Genomic DNA, 16,026 nt, shown 5'->3' with positions numbered 1-16,026 from the left:
CAGCGAAATCGCACCAATCACGTATGAGGAATTAAGTTACACTGATTTGGTAGACTATACATTTCAGGAAGGAGATGACAAAGTGTGAGACAAATTCAGTTCCCAGAGTACTGTGCAAGAGAACATCCTTGATATAAAAGGGCTTACAAGACCCAACAAGGATCTTACTTCGTTCATGCAGGATTTGGGAACATTTTCAAAGCACATGACATGAAACTGCTAACTGCTGAGCCTTAAAGGCATGTTTATTGACTGACTGATTAGCAATTTGATAGGGTGAAGTGCCCAATGAATAGGGAGTCTTTACTCTGAAAAGCTTCTTAGAAATCGTCAAGGGTAAATATGAGAACAAATGGATTTTTAAGAAGTTTGTGGAAAGTAGACAGGCAGGGTGTAGAGCAGAGGAAGAAGGACACGTTATTCCAGACCTTTGAGGTAAGTGCTAGAAATATCCATGCAGCAGTTAATATTAAGATGTAGGTACCAAAAAAAGGCAGAAAAGCACGTTTACTCTGAAAGCTGCACCCTCCCTAGGTTTCAGCTGTGTCTGAGCTCTCACTGCGACTCTGCAACTATGGCACTCTATGGCCGTCACACAGAAGCGACACCCTGAATGAAATGCCACGAATGGCAGCAATTAGACTCTAGAGTAAACGTTCTGGACCCAGTCTTTGGATAGAGAATGGGAAGGTGAGGAAACCAGCTGGGCATTACCTCGCCTACGTCGCGCTTCTAGGACCTCCTCGCTGATAGCGCGCTCCTGCGTCTTGGTGGTCATGAACTCCTTCAGCTTTCGGTCGTGGTCAATGATGCGCTGTAGCTCCTTCATCTCGGCCATGTGTTGAACCAGGTCCTTCTCGGTCTTCTCCTTTAGCTGCAGCATCTTTGTCTGAGCCTCATCCCTTCACACAAAAAAAATATTGTAAACGGTCTCATTACTATATTACGGTCAAATCGTGACAGTGTCATTTATTGAGCTGTTTGCCAACTATTGCTGTATTGTGCTGTATAAAAGGAAAAACTACAAATAAAGGAAGTAATAGAGTGCATTTCATATGGTGTACACTGTTAACTGAATACCCTGGAGTCATTTAGGTTCCAGTCAGTGCACAACGGTTAGACATAAATGATTTAATCAATCTGAAATATAGTTAATTTCTCTGGAAGCTTTCAATTCCACAGAAACACTTGTGAAAAGTGACAGATGTAGCATGCTACAAAAGCCATGACCGTTCTGTAGCTCTTTACACAGAGTATTTGCGCCCAAGATACTACATCATGTCTCTTCCTTTGCCCCAAACTCCTTCAATTGTCTATGAGCATTAAGCTTTTGCAAGTGTCTGTCCAAAGGCCTCAAGAGTTTCACACTGTTTGCCTATGTGAAACAGCTACTCATAGTATCCATGTTCCACAAACAATACACGTTGACTGTCCTTGTGCCAAAATTACTCATGTTGAATATCCATATTTCCAAATCCCTTTACACTGCCTCTTTATTTACATCAGGCGTCTCACACCATCTGTCCAGGCACCCTCATTCTCCTCATTCTTTTTGGTTCACGTGCTCAATATTGTCTCACTATACGCCTGTATGCCTAAGTGCCTCATATTTTCTGTAAGTGTGCTCCAAACTTCTCAGGCTGTCCGTCCATGTACCTAAATGTGTGCATGATGTTTATGTGTGTGCTCCAAGCTCCTCACTCTGTCCAACTTTGTGCCACAATCTTCTAACCCTATCTATTTGTCAAGGTACCTCCTTCCTCCTCAAAAAGCCTTTAAATATTCACTAACTTGCCTTAAACTCTTTATAAATGTGCCTGATGCTGTATGGGGTGGGAGAGAAGGTGCTTTGTAGAGATTATGACGAGGAAAAATCAGAGGGAGTCATACATCATCCCATTTTACAACGCAACCCCAATACTCTGGAATTTGGCATTACTTAAATGCTAAAAGTGTAACCTTGTAATTATGCCTTATTAATATCTCTGAATAAGAATATTACCAAATAAAGTAATTGAGAGATAAAGGCCAGTCAGTTCTTACTGTTACTTTTAAATTTGCCTTAGTCCTTGTTTTGTTTTGAAAAATATATTTTTTTAATGGAAGACTGCAAACCAAAAACACACCAAAGTGTGAGTGGTCTTCCCAAAACACAACATTCAAAATAAAATTGCTGACAAATACATAAGCATAAATATTATCCAATTACAAGTTGCTGCTGTAACAAATGTTGTCACCATAAGTCCAACGCGCTAATGAAAAAAGTAGTAAAGTCAAAAGAGGGGAGCATAATCCTTCTAATATCCTTACATACCATTTAAAATCATTTCTTTTTTTTCTAAATTATTTCCTACGGAGACCAGTACTGAATATGGTTACTACAGCGGAGGGTACAACCCTTGGATTTCAGCTCTTGGTTTATTCTATAGAAAATAATATTCCACCGCTCGTATTAAAAGAAGCACATAGAAAATGTGTGGTAAAAATACACTGTACTCCCATCGGGAATCTTAGCAGCATGATCATTGATAGAACTGTTACACCCTGCTAGGGAAAAAAGTGAAGTCTGTACCAAGTATACTGCTCTTTAGACATATTTTCTGGGTGTAACTTCAAACTACTTTTCAAACAGAAATAAGATTTTAACTTTTTTAGACTCAGTGGCAAAAACACTTCGTTTCCAGTCCTAGACATTAATTTACAACATCAATGTATTCTCTAGGCGGGGTCTAGTTCAATGTAACCAACTCAACTACAACCCCCTGACTACAATGATTTATAAAAAGCAATGCCGAGACTAAAAAAGGGGTGTCTTTAGTACACGAAATCCTTAGGTAACTAATTTCATCAAACAACTTTTTTTTTCAACAGAAACTAACTTGCAACTTGAATTAACTACTTTTGCTACGAAAATAACTTGTTGCTCCTAGGGTTGCCATCTTTCCAAGAGATAACTACAGGCCATTTGTTGTTATTTTAATAGTCTAAAAAGGCTCTGCAAAGGTCAAGACATGATTAAAAACATGACGTTTCTGTCTATCTTTACCTTATTAGTCATGGACCCTTATGCAGCTCTAGGACATATTTTAAAGTGATTTATTTTTATAATTGCTGTCTGAAATATATCAAGATAAAGACTAAAACTACTGGCTTTAGGTGATTTTGCTTATTTTTGTACCGGTCGCAACGTCACAATACCGGCAGTGCCACTAGAAAAACGGTCAAGTGGCAACCCTAGTTGCTCCCCTCCTACGTCATAATTTCTGCTGTGAATTAGCTTTTCATAAGTGTCCCCGGAGGCAAGGCTCAATATCTGAAATATCAGAGAAGTAATAAGCTAATAGTAAAAGAGAAATTGTCCCAATTTTGACAGTACCTTTAAATTAATAGGCTATCATTTCCTTGTAATGTTGGCTTCTAAAAGAGACATATTTTATTATAGGGTCAAATTGTGACTTCTGTCTCACTATTGCAAGTTTGAGTCCTTTTTGTCTATACATGAATCAACAGATTTCAGGCAAATGGCAATGCGGGAAAGTCATCAATGAAGTATGTAACTCTGAGGAAGGTTTAGGTGAAAAACTTTTCATTTGCAATGAAGCTGGTAATTCTCCCTCATTCTCACTTATCAATCTGGGTAATAAAATGTTGGCAAAATTAATCGCCCAGAGATTACAACCATTTCTTCCCTTGATAGCAAAGCCAGATCAATCTGGTTTCATACCAGGAAGGTCTACAACACATAATTCAATAACATTCTTTGCTCTACTTCAATATCTCCACCCCTAGACTCCTGCAGTGGCGGTACTACTGCATGCTACCAAAGCATTTGATACCCTTGAATGGCCCTACCTTTTTGCTGTCTTGGCTAGGCTGGGCCTCAGCCCCACATTCTTAGCCCAAATCAGGCTCCTCTACGCTAGTCTCACAGCTAGGTTGAGAGTAAATGGTCTTCTATCAGAGAACATCTCTGGAACAAGAGGCACCAGACAGGGGTGTCCTCTATCCCCACTCCTCTTTGCCATAGTGATAGAGGCTTTTGTCCCCAGTATCTGACAACACAATACAAATAGAGGAGTGGGTTTCTCGTCCAGAGGTCTGACCATATCGCTCTACACAGATGACATCATGCTTTATCACCATGGCTGCTAATGGTTTTCCCCTCCTGTGCTGGGTGGCTTTGAAAGCCCATTGTTCATGACGAGCTCAGCTCGTCATGAGTGTATGAGAGGTGTACATCATGACGAGCTGAGCTCGTCATGAGCGTCGAAGGAGTTAAATTACAAATCCAGCAAATAATATACTCCCCATGCTCCGTGAACTGACAAAATTTGGCGGACTCTCTGGAACAAAGATTAATTGGCAAAAATCTACAATCCTATCTCTGACAGACAGCACACTCCCATTCCCACTGGATTTTCCACTAAAATGGCAGAGGGCCAAGTTAAATACTTGGGGGTCTGGCTGAGCCGGGATATGTAGGAGCTCTGGATGATGAATCTCGGACACACAGTGGTCTGGTTGGAGAGCAAGCTAGAGACATGGGCACGACTACCACTTTCCCTTGTGGGTAGAACAGCGATAGCAAAGATGATCGTGCTGCCCAGGTTTTTATACCTCTTTGTCAATCTTCCCATAATTCTCACTAAGGCATTCTTACACAAACTCAGATCCTTGATGATAAAGCTGGTGTGGGCCGGAGGCAGGCATGCATCGCTTGGGAACTTTCGACCTGAGTTAGGGTGGACTGGGAGCACCTGACATTTTCCTGTATGCCTATTGTGCACAAGCTCAGTTCCGGCATCATTGGGTATTTCCCACCCCATTTCAACCACACATAGCGATTGAATTGGACAAGTCCGCGCCAGTACCATTAAATGTTGCAGTATTTTCCAAATTCAAAAGACCGACAATTGAAATAGATACCACTGAGACGCTCAGATGGGCCTGGAATAGACTGCGCACAAAGGCTGGGCAAGATCTGCTATACGCTCTATCGGCTCCTCTCACATATAATCCCCTAATACCGCCAAGGCATATAGTGGGGAAGTACTTAGGGCTGAGAGGTTGGGCTGGACAACCCTTGCCGATCTATATCCCGAGGATAATTTTCTCCCTCCCCCAGATAAAGCAGGTGCAAGCACCACACATTTTTCTGACCTACTTTTATACTACAGGATCAGGGCCACTTGTCGTAGGTTGCATGACTCCTTTCCCGCCCTTCCACTTACCTTAACTGCATTAGAGCAGACGCTATTGAATACCTCCCAGCACAAACTAATCACACAATTATATAGTTCTATGCAAGCTGAGTTCCCCAATCGCCAGGCACAAATCAGTCGAGGGCTGGAACGAGGAATTACCCACACCCTTGACTGAGGAGCAGTGGTACTTTTGCTGTGGGCAGCTCGAGTTGCATTCCCAGAACTACAAACTGCGTTTGATTCATTTTAAATTCCTGCATAGATATTATAGGACCCCTGCTCAGCTCCTGCACATTGGACTTCGTGAAGATGCCCGATTCTGGAGATGAAATTCACTGCAAGCCACTTTTCTGCACATGGCCTGGCACTGTCCTAAAATAGCAGGATATTGGGTGGAGATTTTTGCGTCCATAAACGAGATATTAGACCTTAGGCTGGAGCCATCATCTCTGTTGGGTCTCTTAGGTTATACGAAAAACATACTAGGAGAATTACGGCACCTATTAGCTATGCTGCTTCTGCTGGCAAAGACACGGGTGGCCATGTCCTGGGGGAGAGCGGGGTTCTGACAAACAAAATCATGGATAGTTGATGTTACATACTGTCAAGAGCAACTTAATACGTTTTGGGAGTTGATGCTGGTGGCGTCCAGACCCCAGGATATTTGGGATCCCTTCCAGGATTGAATCCGAGCTCGGGTCATAACAGATGATAGTGAAGTCGAGCCCTAGTGTTGTGCAGTACTAAAGCGCGGGCAGGGTTTGGAAGTATGGAGGCAACACTGAACCTGTGGTCAGGGGGCTACTATTGTCGTGAGGTCATTAAGTTATGTTGTCAGTATATACACTCGCCCTTTAATAATTATATTGCTGATAAAGTGGTGGTTGTTGTGATCTTTTATCAGTCACCACATGTGGTAATGTGCTGTATTGCTATCCCCAAAAGTAGGGGTGTTTCATTCCTCGTAGTTGTTCTGTTCTCCTTGCCTTTTCTGTATGTTCCACCATATCCACTTTTCCTTCATACAGTCACCTATATTATGAGATATTGTAATCGTCGGATGAATATGATTAGGCACTGGACAGTAATGGGGATTAACATGCATTAATACACTCTGTATCTTCTGTTCTTCTGTGTAACAAAACCTTTATTAAATAAAAATAAAAATAAAAAGCTGGTAATTCTCATTGCCAGCCCCATCAGGAATTTCAGGCTTCTCATAATAAAGACCTTAATCTGGGCGCAAATACAACCACCTCAAAACGTGAACGATATCCCATCCACCGTATGGTATAATGCACTTGTAATACGCGAAGGAGACATCAGACATGTTTGTGACAGAGTATCCCATCCTTCAAACTCTAAATAAGGGCCTGAATTTTTAAGATATATGTGGGCAAAAAAGTATATATATATATGACAAGTCAGAACATTAAAATTAAACCTTAAGTAGTTCCATTTCACCTAGCATCATATGCCGCAGATGAATCATCAATCGTCGCTCCGATTGCTTTTCTGGTCTCATGCAGCTCCTTGAAAACAAGAGTACAAAAAAATCCAGAATTGAGATTTAATTTTCAAATGTACACTACAGTTGGCAGATTCACTGATAGATTTATAACAAGTATATTGTGCTCACTGCTTAGCAAGGTCTCAGGCATTAAAGTTGCAACTGATTCTGCAATTCTACGTCGCATCATCCTCTCATCAGCTAATCATAGTACAGATCAACTTCTGAAAATTGAAATGCTCTCTCTTGCACTAATCATTTGAAGTTACACTCAATGTGGAAGCACAGGTAAACCAAGGGATCAAACTTCTTGGCCACAAAGTTCTGCAATTACATATCCCATTCTTTCAGCAGACGACAACCTATTCACTTTTAGGAAACTCTTGAATGTCTAACCTCCTCTAGTTCTTACATGTCACTCCTGGCTGGAAAATAGTCAATCCTTTAAGTTTAAACACCTTGCAGGTCCTCGATGAGATTTACTTTCCCAGGCATTTCATGAAAAACAGTAACCATGAAGATCAGGTATTTTACAGAAGTGATTGCATCTGGATATCATGCATTGAGAGATTCTAACCTTGATCACCACGGTCAAGAAAAAGGACCATTTCAGACTTACCTTTGCTAAGTTACCTGCTAGCCTCATTCAGCCCTGCATCATGTTCATGAGCCAGTCTCAAGATACATCAGACCAACGCTAAATTCTAGCAGACCTACACCAACGTACAAACGTATTACTTCCATTTTTGTTTGCTTATAAATAACCCAAGAAATGTATGTAAGTTAGCAGTGGTATGTCTGTTCCACCTTTTCCTAAAACGCGGCGCAAGTATCCCTTTAAAAGCCTTACAAAGCTTTTGTTAGCTCCAAGGTGTTGTCCAGTACTTATAATTTTACAGTGTAGGCTTGTTCAGCCAATAGCAACAAAAGGGACAGTCAATGTCCCGGCCGCACCAGGCAGTACAGATAGGTATTGAACAATCTCACAGGAAAACAATCCCTATATGGACCACTGTTACATTTGAAAAAACTAGGGTTCATGGCTGGCATTTGACTGAGTATACACCAGAAAAGGAATGGGTTCCAACTGTAGCAGTGAGATATGAACCCCAAATCCTCTAGAGTTTCACAGAGCTAGGAAACCTTAGACAATCCATTGCAGTTCTGTGTCAGCACCTAAACCCTTGTGTCCTTTCTTTCATTTTTCCAATTAAGTCCTTCTGAGAATGCTGTGCTATCAATGTAATGTTGTATCTCTTTCCTCACTAATTTCTTTACAAATGTTGATTCGAATCTTCAGTCCTTTTTAACAAATAAAGGACACAAAGGTTTAGGTTGCCAGCCATGAACCCTAGTTTTTTCAAATGTAACAGTGGTCCATATAGAGGATGTTGTTTGTATGTGTTTTTTGAGCTTGTTTTTCAAGATCTATTTCACTGAGAATTACAAGCGTTTCCAGTCATGTATTTTCCTCTATGCTTTTAGAAGCCTATACTGTTGTGTGCCTTATGTACCTGACTTTTCTAATATGTATCTGACTTGTTTACCATAGTCTCCACTGCTTTTACCTTTCTCTTATTTACCCATCTTTCTTTACTTCCATAGGCGTCTCCATCTGCTGAAAAGTCAGCTCCCTTCTTCTCCACTATCCATCTCTCACTTTTCTGTTACAAATCCACCTCGGCATCTTTGTATATATCTAGCTGTCTATTTCTTGTATTTTTATGCCACTTACACTAGACTCCTCTTTTATGTGTCTACTTTTCTGTTAAGTAGCCAAACATTTTTCTTTAACTCTTTCTTTTCTCATAAGCCCTGGTTATGGTTTCTGAGTGGGCCGTATAATTCTTATAAAGTATAGTTCAATTAAAGAATATTCAATTCTTCTCATGAGGAACCTTGGCATTAAAAAAATTATGTATTTCTCTGCCTATAATGTTGCTGATCAAACGCACAGTGCTTGTTTCAGATACCTTGTCGATAGGGGGAGATCACAACTATTGATACAACGCAGTTGAACATTTAGACAAGCATGTGTGACAAAGAATATAAATTAAGGACATGCCAACCTAGAATTTGCTAGAGGTATTATGTGAGCACATTGTTCTCGAGGTGACTTGTGTCTTCTAGCTATCCTGCTGCAGGAGATATAATCCTGCCTGAGTGAAGATCCCAACATACTCAAGAAGAGCAATGCTTCATAACCTGCTCCTCCAAGACAGTAAACATGAGTCCACACATGACAGCGCACATTATTGGACTGGTAAGACTTGAGCATCCCAATAATGTTGAACACTGAAGAGCCCCTGGGCACTCCCTCTAGTGTCCTAAACAATGGCAGAGATTCTTCCAACCCCACCTTGTGGGTAGTCTTTGGATGTTTAAGGAAGAGGGAGAGGAAGAATGTATGGAGCTTAATGAAACTGCAGTGTCTCCATGGTGTTATTGACTTTCAGGTCTAAATCAATTATAGACTGGAAACGTTGGCGTAAGACTCAGAAATTGATCAACAGCGATTTTTGTGCTTTTATGTGAAGGCATCGTGTATTAGAACCAGACACTGCACACTTAGGATCATATTCACAACTTAACACGTGTAAACTTACTCACATGTTAATTTGCATGTGCTCTAAGGTGTAAATCCACACCTTTGTGCTATGCTATATTTACATATCTCTACCCTCTTAAAACAGAGGGGAAGAAATCTAACAGTAAATTTATGAATTTAAACTTACTACTTGTAACTCTCACTCATAAACGGTGATGTCTGCCACTTGGGTTCAGATCTCCCTATATTAAATAATTAAGTAAATGTATAACGGTTATTAATTTATTTTAAAAATATACAAATATTTAATCCATACTAATATAATAAAGAGAGAGTCCAAACCTTTGAGGCGGGTAATCTCAGGAACCACAGCACCAATCACAACACCCAATACAGCGTTGGAAAGGGCAGTTGCAGCAGAAGGACATAGGCTATTCAGACGCCCACCATATACATTTAAAAGGTAAAAGAACCGTGCCAGCAAAGTAGTTCCTTGTGGGCGTGTCTGTGTTGTGCTGTGGGCCTGTGCTGGGGGCGTGACAAACGCTGGAGGCGTGTGGTACGTTCCGCCCTTCATGCCATGTCTCATATTGTGTGCTAATCCAACCCTGCTCCCTTTAAATACCCCTGCACCCCATAATCATGACCCACCCTTACTCCTTAAAATATCCCAACACCCTAAACACTATCCCATCCTAACCCTATCAATATACCCTGTACACCAAAACCCAAACCTATCCCCAAACCCTAAAAATACCCCTGTACCCCAAAACTCAAACCTAGCCCTGAACCCTATAAATACCCCTGTACCTCAAAACCCAAACCTAGCCCTGAAACCTAAAAATACCACTGTACCCAAAAACCCAAACCTACCACTGAACCCTAAAATACCCCTGTACCCCAAAACCCAAACCTAGCCCTGAAACCTAAAAATACCCCTGTACCCCAAAACCCAAACCTAGCCCTGAACCCTAAATATACCCCTGTACCCCAAAACCCAAACCTGAACCCTTAAAATACCCCTTTACCCCAAAACCCAAACCTAGCCCTGAACCCTAAAAATACCCCTGTACCCCAAAACCCAATCCTAGCCCTGAACCCTAAAAATACCCCTGTACCCCAAAACCCAATCCTACCCCATAACCCTTAAAATACCCCTGTACCCCAAAACCCAAACCTAGTCCTGAACCCTAAAAATACCCCTGTACCCGAAACCCAAACCTACCCCTGAACCCTTAAAATACCCCTGTACCCCAAAACCCAAACCTACCCCTGAACCCTAAAAATAACCCTGTACCCCAAAACCCAAACCTAGCCCTGAACCCTAAAAATAACCCTGTACCCCAAAACCCAAACCTAGCCCTGAACCATAAAAATACCCCTGTACCCCAAAACCCAAACCTACCCCATAACCCTTAAAATAACCCTGTACCCCGAAACCCAAACCTATCCCTGAACCCTAAAAATACCCCTGTACCCCAAAACCCAAACCTAGCCCTGAACCCTAAAAATAACCCTGTACCCCAAAACCCAAACCTAGCCCTGAACCCTAAAAATAACCCTGTACCCCAAAACCCAAACCTAGCCCTGAACCATAAAAATACCCCTGTACCCCAAAACCCAAACCTACCCCATAACCCTTAAAATAACCCTGTACCCCGAAACCCAAACCTATCCCTGAACCCTAAAAATACCCCTGTACCCCAAAACCCAAACCTAGCCCTGAACCCTAAAAATAACCCTGTACCCCAAAACCCAAACCTACCCCTGAACCCTAAAATACCCCTGTACCCCAAAACCCAAACCTAGCACTGAACCCTAAAAATACCCTTGTACCCCAAAACCCAAACCTACCCCTGAACCCTAAAAATACCCCTGTACCCCAAAACCCAAACCTAGCCCTGAACCCTAAAAATACCCCTGTACCCCAAAACCCTTACCTATCCCTAACCCCTAAAACTACCCCTGTACCCCATAACCCAAAACTATATCTGAAACCTTAAAATACCCAAACACCCCAAAACATATACCTCAGTACCCCAAAACATATACCCCTATACCCATACTTACCTTATCCAAACATTAAAAAAAACATGCTTTTAACATTCATGCATTTACAACGAATTTCGTTGTAAATGTATGCATGGTAAAAGCATATAAAATGTAATGCCATGCGTTATAATGGCATTACGGAGTCATGGTACTTTTGTAATGAAAGTATGCGGAGTGATGGTATGCGGAAAGAAAGTTGCGAAATAATGGGTGTTTACCCTCCCCCGGTAAGTACATTGGTGGCACGGCAGCCCACATCTCCAGCAACATACTCATATTTTTTCACCACCCATTTGAAAAATACACAGGTCTCTCTCATTGATGGCCAGCACCGCCATACACTTTTAGACACACCTCTCACCACAAGTTCTAGAATTGTGAACTTTAGAGCTGGGGAGCTACGTTTGAATCTCGGCATCAGCTCAGTGATTCCAGGCAAATCGCTTTGTCTCCCCGTGCCTACCACAAATGAATGTGTTCTTCCGTAATGTAAATTGTGTTCATGCCATGTTGTCGTGTTCACGCTATATAATATTGGAAGGAAAAATAAAGTAGGGAAACTCGAGTTCACACACTACTGAACACGCACTGTTAAGTGCATCAACAGTGCACTGTGAATCAGAGCGTTTCACAGGCCTGTCACAGATAAGTAATGCTATCCAAACAAAATCCTACAAAACAATATACTACTGGCCGGCAGCAATTCATACCCGGACAACGTCGGGACGGGTTGCTAGTGTAAAATAAAATTGCAAATTAATTAAAAATAATCGTGGTTAACATAGTAGGAATGAAATTAGGTGTTACAGCACATTAACTTAAAGTCAATTGCTATTATATATGTAAATAATTAAAATATATGTATTTAGTTTGTCAATTTAAACAAATCTCACCCACATTAGCACATTATATATTAATTATTATGTCATGTTTCATTAAAAGTTATGTTAATTAAAACATTCAGACGTTTAATTTAATTATTTAAAAAATAAGTTTATTATTAATTTTTAATATTGTAACTTACACTTTTTTATACTGTCACTTTTTAACTCTAACAAAAATTAAATACATATTTAATATTAATGTAAAACTAATTAAGCAGCGCTGACAAAATATCTCAAAGCACTATATGATTTTACATATTCAGCTATTTACTAGGGATTTCAAAGTGCTTTTGGCTACAGCCAAACTTCTTTAGTTTGGTCTTATGATTGTTAATAATCAGAACTTTTATCTTCACATAATTTTACATTAATTCTAGTTGAAATTGTACCAATGTCAAAGATCATAAAAGTAAAATGTCATTATTTATATATAGATTATACTTATATTCTTTGCAATTGAACAAATAACTTTGAGCCTAAGGGGTGGCAATCGAGAGGTGCCCTTAGACAAAAGGAGTCAAATTGGATACTTGAGTTGGAAACAAGATTCTCTGGGGGACACAATCTCGATGAGGAACTGGCATCACACCTCCATGTGGAGTAGTACTATCTATAATAGGGGCAGATAGCGTGCAGTAAGGTGTAATCATGCAATTGTGTTGGATTACAATCTTGTGGAATCACAGTGTGTGAACTTTAGATTCTAGTTTGGTTTTTATATTTAAGAAAATTTAAATTATCTTTTTTCCTTATTTCTCTTTCACAGGAGGAAAGGAAAGGGTCCACCTGGTGTATGGTCACTTCACGGGTCGCCTACCCTTTTCTTCCCCGGGCTCGGGTTTGCACTGAGTACAGATAAGAGACTTTTATATGACATGCATAATACGAATGATGGATTAATTTGTGTTATCTATTTTCTTCATTGTTTTCCTTAAATTCACCGGTTATATCTATTATGATTGATCACAAAATGTATATTCTGAAATAGACATAGGGAAGTTACAAGCAGACGTAACCAGGCATTTGTAGATAGAAGGTATTCTCATTGAAAGATTCAAATATAAAAGGCATCAGGCCATGAATATGAATACGACAATATGGAGGAATATTTATGATGGGTTAGCAGCAAGATGTGTTAAGGACAATAGATCATAAATGTGGACACTATAGTTTCTAGGACCCGTATGACTCTGTACTTGAAGCCACTAGCGCACGTACACTTAGATGGAGTAGGTACACTACTCTGTACTTCAAGCCACTAGTGCTCTTATAAGCAGTGGGTAATTTAAGTCACTTGCACCCTTAAAATACACCTGAGAGGAGCAATATTGTATACAGGCCGTTTACTTGATTGCAGTTTAACAGTCTCTGAATAAATATGCCACTAGTGCGAATATACATAAGATCCTAATTCACTCTGTAAGACATTTAAGGATTAACTATGGTGTCTGCTAACTAGTGAAAACTAGCAATAGGATACTGCTAACAATATGCTACCACTAGAAGGAAAGTATATAAGAAACGTATAAATCTCATAATGAAACAAAATTATTGAGAAATATTATGAGAATAAAAGTGTATGTAGCTGTATTAACAAGTATGCACTTGGACGCTTGTAAAGTAGTGAAAACTAATGTAATTTTAGACAATGAGGTTGCTACATTACCTGTTAAACAGATATTCTATATTGCACCTTACAAAATGTCTGCCACGTTTTTGCAGGTAGAGTCCTTTGTTGATTTTCATGAATATCAATGAACTTTATTTAACTGCACAGAAATGCTGCAACTGTTCGTGTGAACAAGTCCTATTGACGAAACGCGAAACATGCATTTATTAAATACAGCGACTATATATACCTAAGACTCCGAGTGTGTATTATTGGAAGGAATTGGAATAATATATATATATATATATATATATATATATATATATATATATATATATATGTAGTTCAAAGGCTCTAGCAGTAGTAGAGGCACTCACAGCAGGTAGGTAAAATCCTTTATTTTAGCACATCAGAGGGTGATACAGCAACCGTCATTTTCTCTGCATGCCAACGCGTTTCAATGCTGTTTGCATCTTCTTCATGGGCTTAGACGAAAAGCGGCATTTTAAAACAACACAGTTCCAGGTTTCCTCCCTCTTTAGTAGTGATTGCAGGCAGGTGTGGCTTCGTAGCCTTCTGGGACTTGTAGTGGTTGTAATTTATTACTCACAGTGAGTTCCGCTTTTTTGTCTCTTAATGGCAGAGTCACAGCAATATTAATCACTCACTGTGACATTTCAAAGCACTCCAGTGTGCTCCGGTATTTAGTGTCCCCTCCGTGGTTAGAGCATTCTGCTGCGCCGATTTCCAAACAGAAGCATTGTGTTTGGATGGCCCCTGTCTCCGGCGGCTCCCTCCTCTCTTCTCAGGCGGTGCTTCTACCCACGACGAAGCTGTCGTGTTAAATGTTTGTAGTTCAAAGGCTCTAGCAGTAGTAGAGGCACTCACAGCAGGTAGGTAAAATCCTTTATTTTAGCACATCAGAGGGTGATACAGCAACCGTCATTTTCTCTGCATGCCAACGCGTTTCAATGCTGTTTGCATCTTCTTCACCCTCTGATGTGCTAAAATAAAGGATTTTACCTACCTGCTGTGAGCGCCTCTACTACTGCTAGAGCCTTTGAACTACATATATATACATATATATATATATATATATATATATATATATATATATATATATATATATATATATATATATATATATATATATATTTTTCAGATTAACAACAGAATTCCCAATTTACAGACCAGATTAATCTTGTTAATTAGGAAAAGATTACTCACAAAAATAGTAAAGAGGATAGAATTAAGCCACATCCCAGCTTCAAATCATTCTCTGTGACAAGTAGAGGGATATTTCAAAATCTAGTTCTTTGAAATACCCTTTTACACTACCATGCACGTTAACTTAGTCTTGTTACTTACTGTCTCCTATAGGGCATGAAAACAGACTGCAAAGACATATCTTGCCAAACCAAAGACTCGAAACATAGATTACCAAGGTGTCAACCGTACATAAATATCAATTATCAAAAATTTCGAGCTGCATCTAATTCAACTTTCAAACGCTTGCCACTAAATATCTTAAGATTGGAGTTGAAACAATAAATTAACCAAGTTCTACAATATATAAAAAATGGGCTTGGCTAAATTTACCAACTAACTAGAGATCAATATTTTTACACATACTTACGGTAGCGATTTTGGGGAAGTCAATGTATTTGAAGTCTTGGTTTTTGGAAAAGTTGTTTTTGCACTATATGTTTTATATAGATTAACCCTCTTTCACTCACATTTAGTCTGTCTATTTTCATGCTCTACACATACTTGTAGAAGTACAAAGGACAAATCAAAAATGGAGACCGGTGGTACAACTTCATTGAAATGTAGAGGACATGGTGCATGTTTAAAAGTGTCAAACGAGCAATCAATTCAATATTTACAACATCGAAGGACAGTTAAAAGCTGAGCATAATACCTTGTCACCCATCTCCATCTTACCTTCTGTAGTTTTTGATAAAGCTGCTCAAAGCGGGATCGTTCAATTCGCATGATGTCGAGTTCTTCCCTTGTAGTGGCATTCTTAGCCAACTGGGAATTAAATTTGGTTAGTGCCTGCAATTAAAAACACAACTTTATTATGACAGCACTACAGGTATGATGCACATTCTTAATTGAGGTGCCATTGCTTTTAATTAAGACTCTAATTTTACTGCACCTTTACTAATCATAGCCCTTAACTCTCAACTGTAGGCCTCATGTGTTTGTAACTGCTT

At 39.8% G+C, this 16,026-nt stretch overlaps 1 protein-coding gene across 2 annotated transcripts in view; it reads right to left on the bottom strand.

The window, feature by feature from the left end:
• LOC147701741 (outer dynein arm-docking complex subunit 1-like) overlaps positions 1–16,026 on the bottom strand; it is a 235,418-nt gene that overhangs the window by 151,428 nt on the left and 67,964 nt on the right. For both annotated transcript variants that reach the window (XM_086930361.1, XM_086930362.1), the window contains exons 6-8: positions 15,752–15,865; positions 6,669–6,736; positions 715–902 (exon numbers count right to left, since the gene is read on the bottom strand). In XM_086930361.1, coding sequence (XP_086786487.1) covers positions 715–902; positions 6,669–6,736; positions 15,752–15,865 — 370 coding nt within the window. The remainder of the gene's footprint in view (positions 1–714; positions 903–6,668; positions 6,737–15,751; positions 15,866–16,026) is intronic.

The sequence above is a fragment of the Lissotriton vulgaris genome, chromosome 7, assembly GCF_964263255.1.
Source record: "Lissotriton vulgaris chromosome 7, aLisVul1.2, whole genome shotgun sequence".
NCBI lineage: Eukaryota > Metazoa > Chordata > Amphibia > Caudata > Salamandridae > Lissotriton > Lissotriton vulgaris.
The sequence above is the reverse complement of the archived record's forward strand: the minus strand, read 5'-3'. Positions and strand labels throughout refer to the sequence as shown.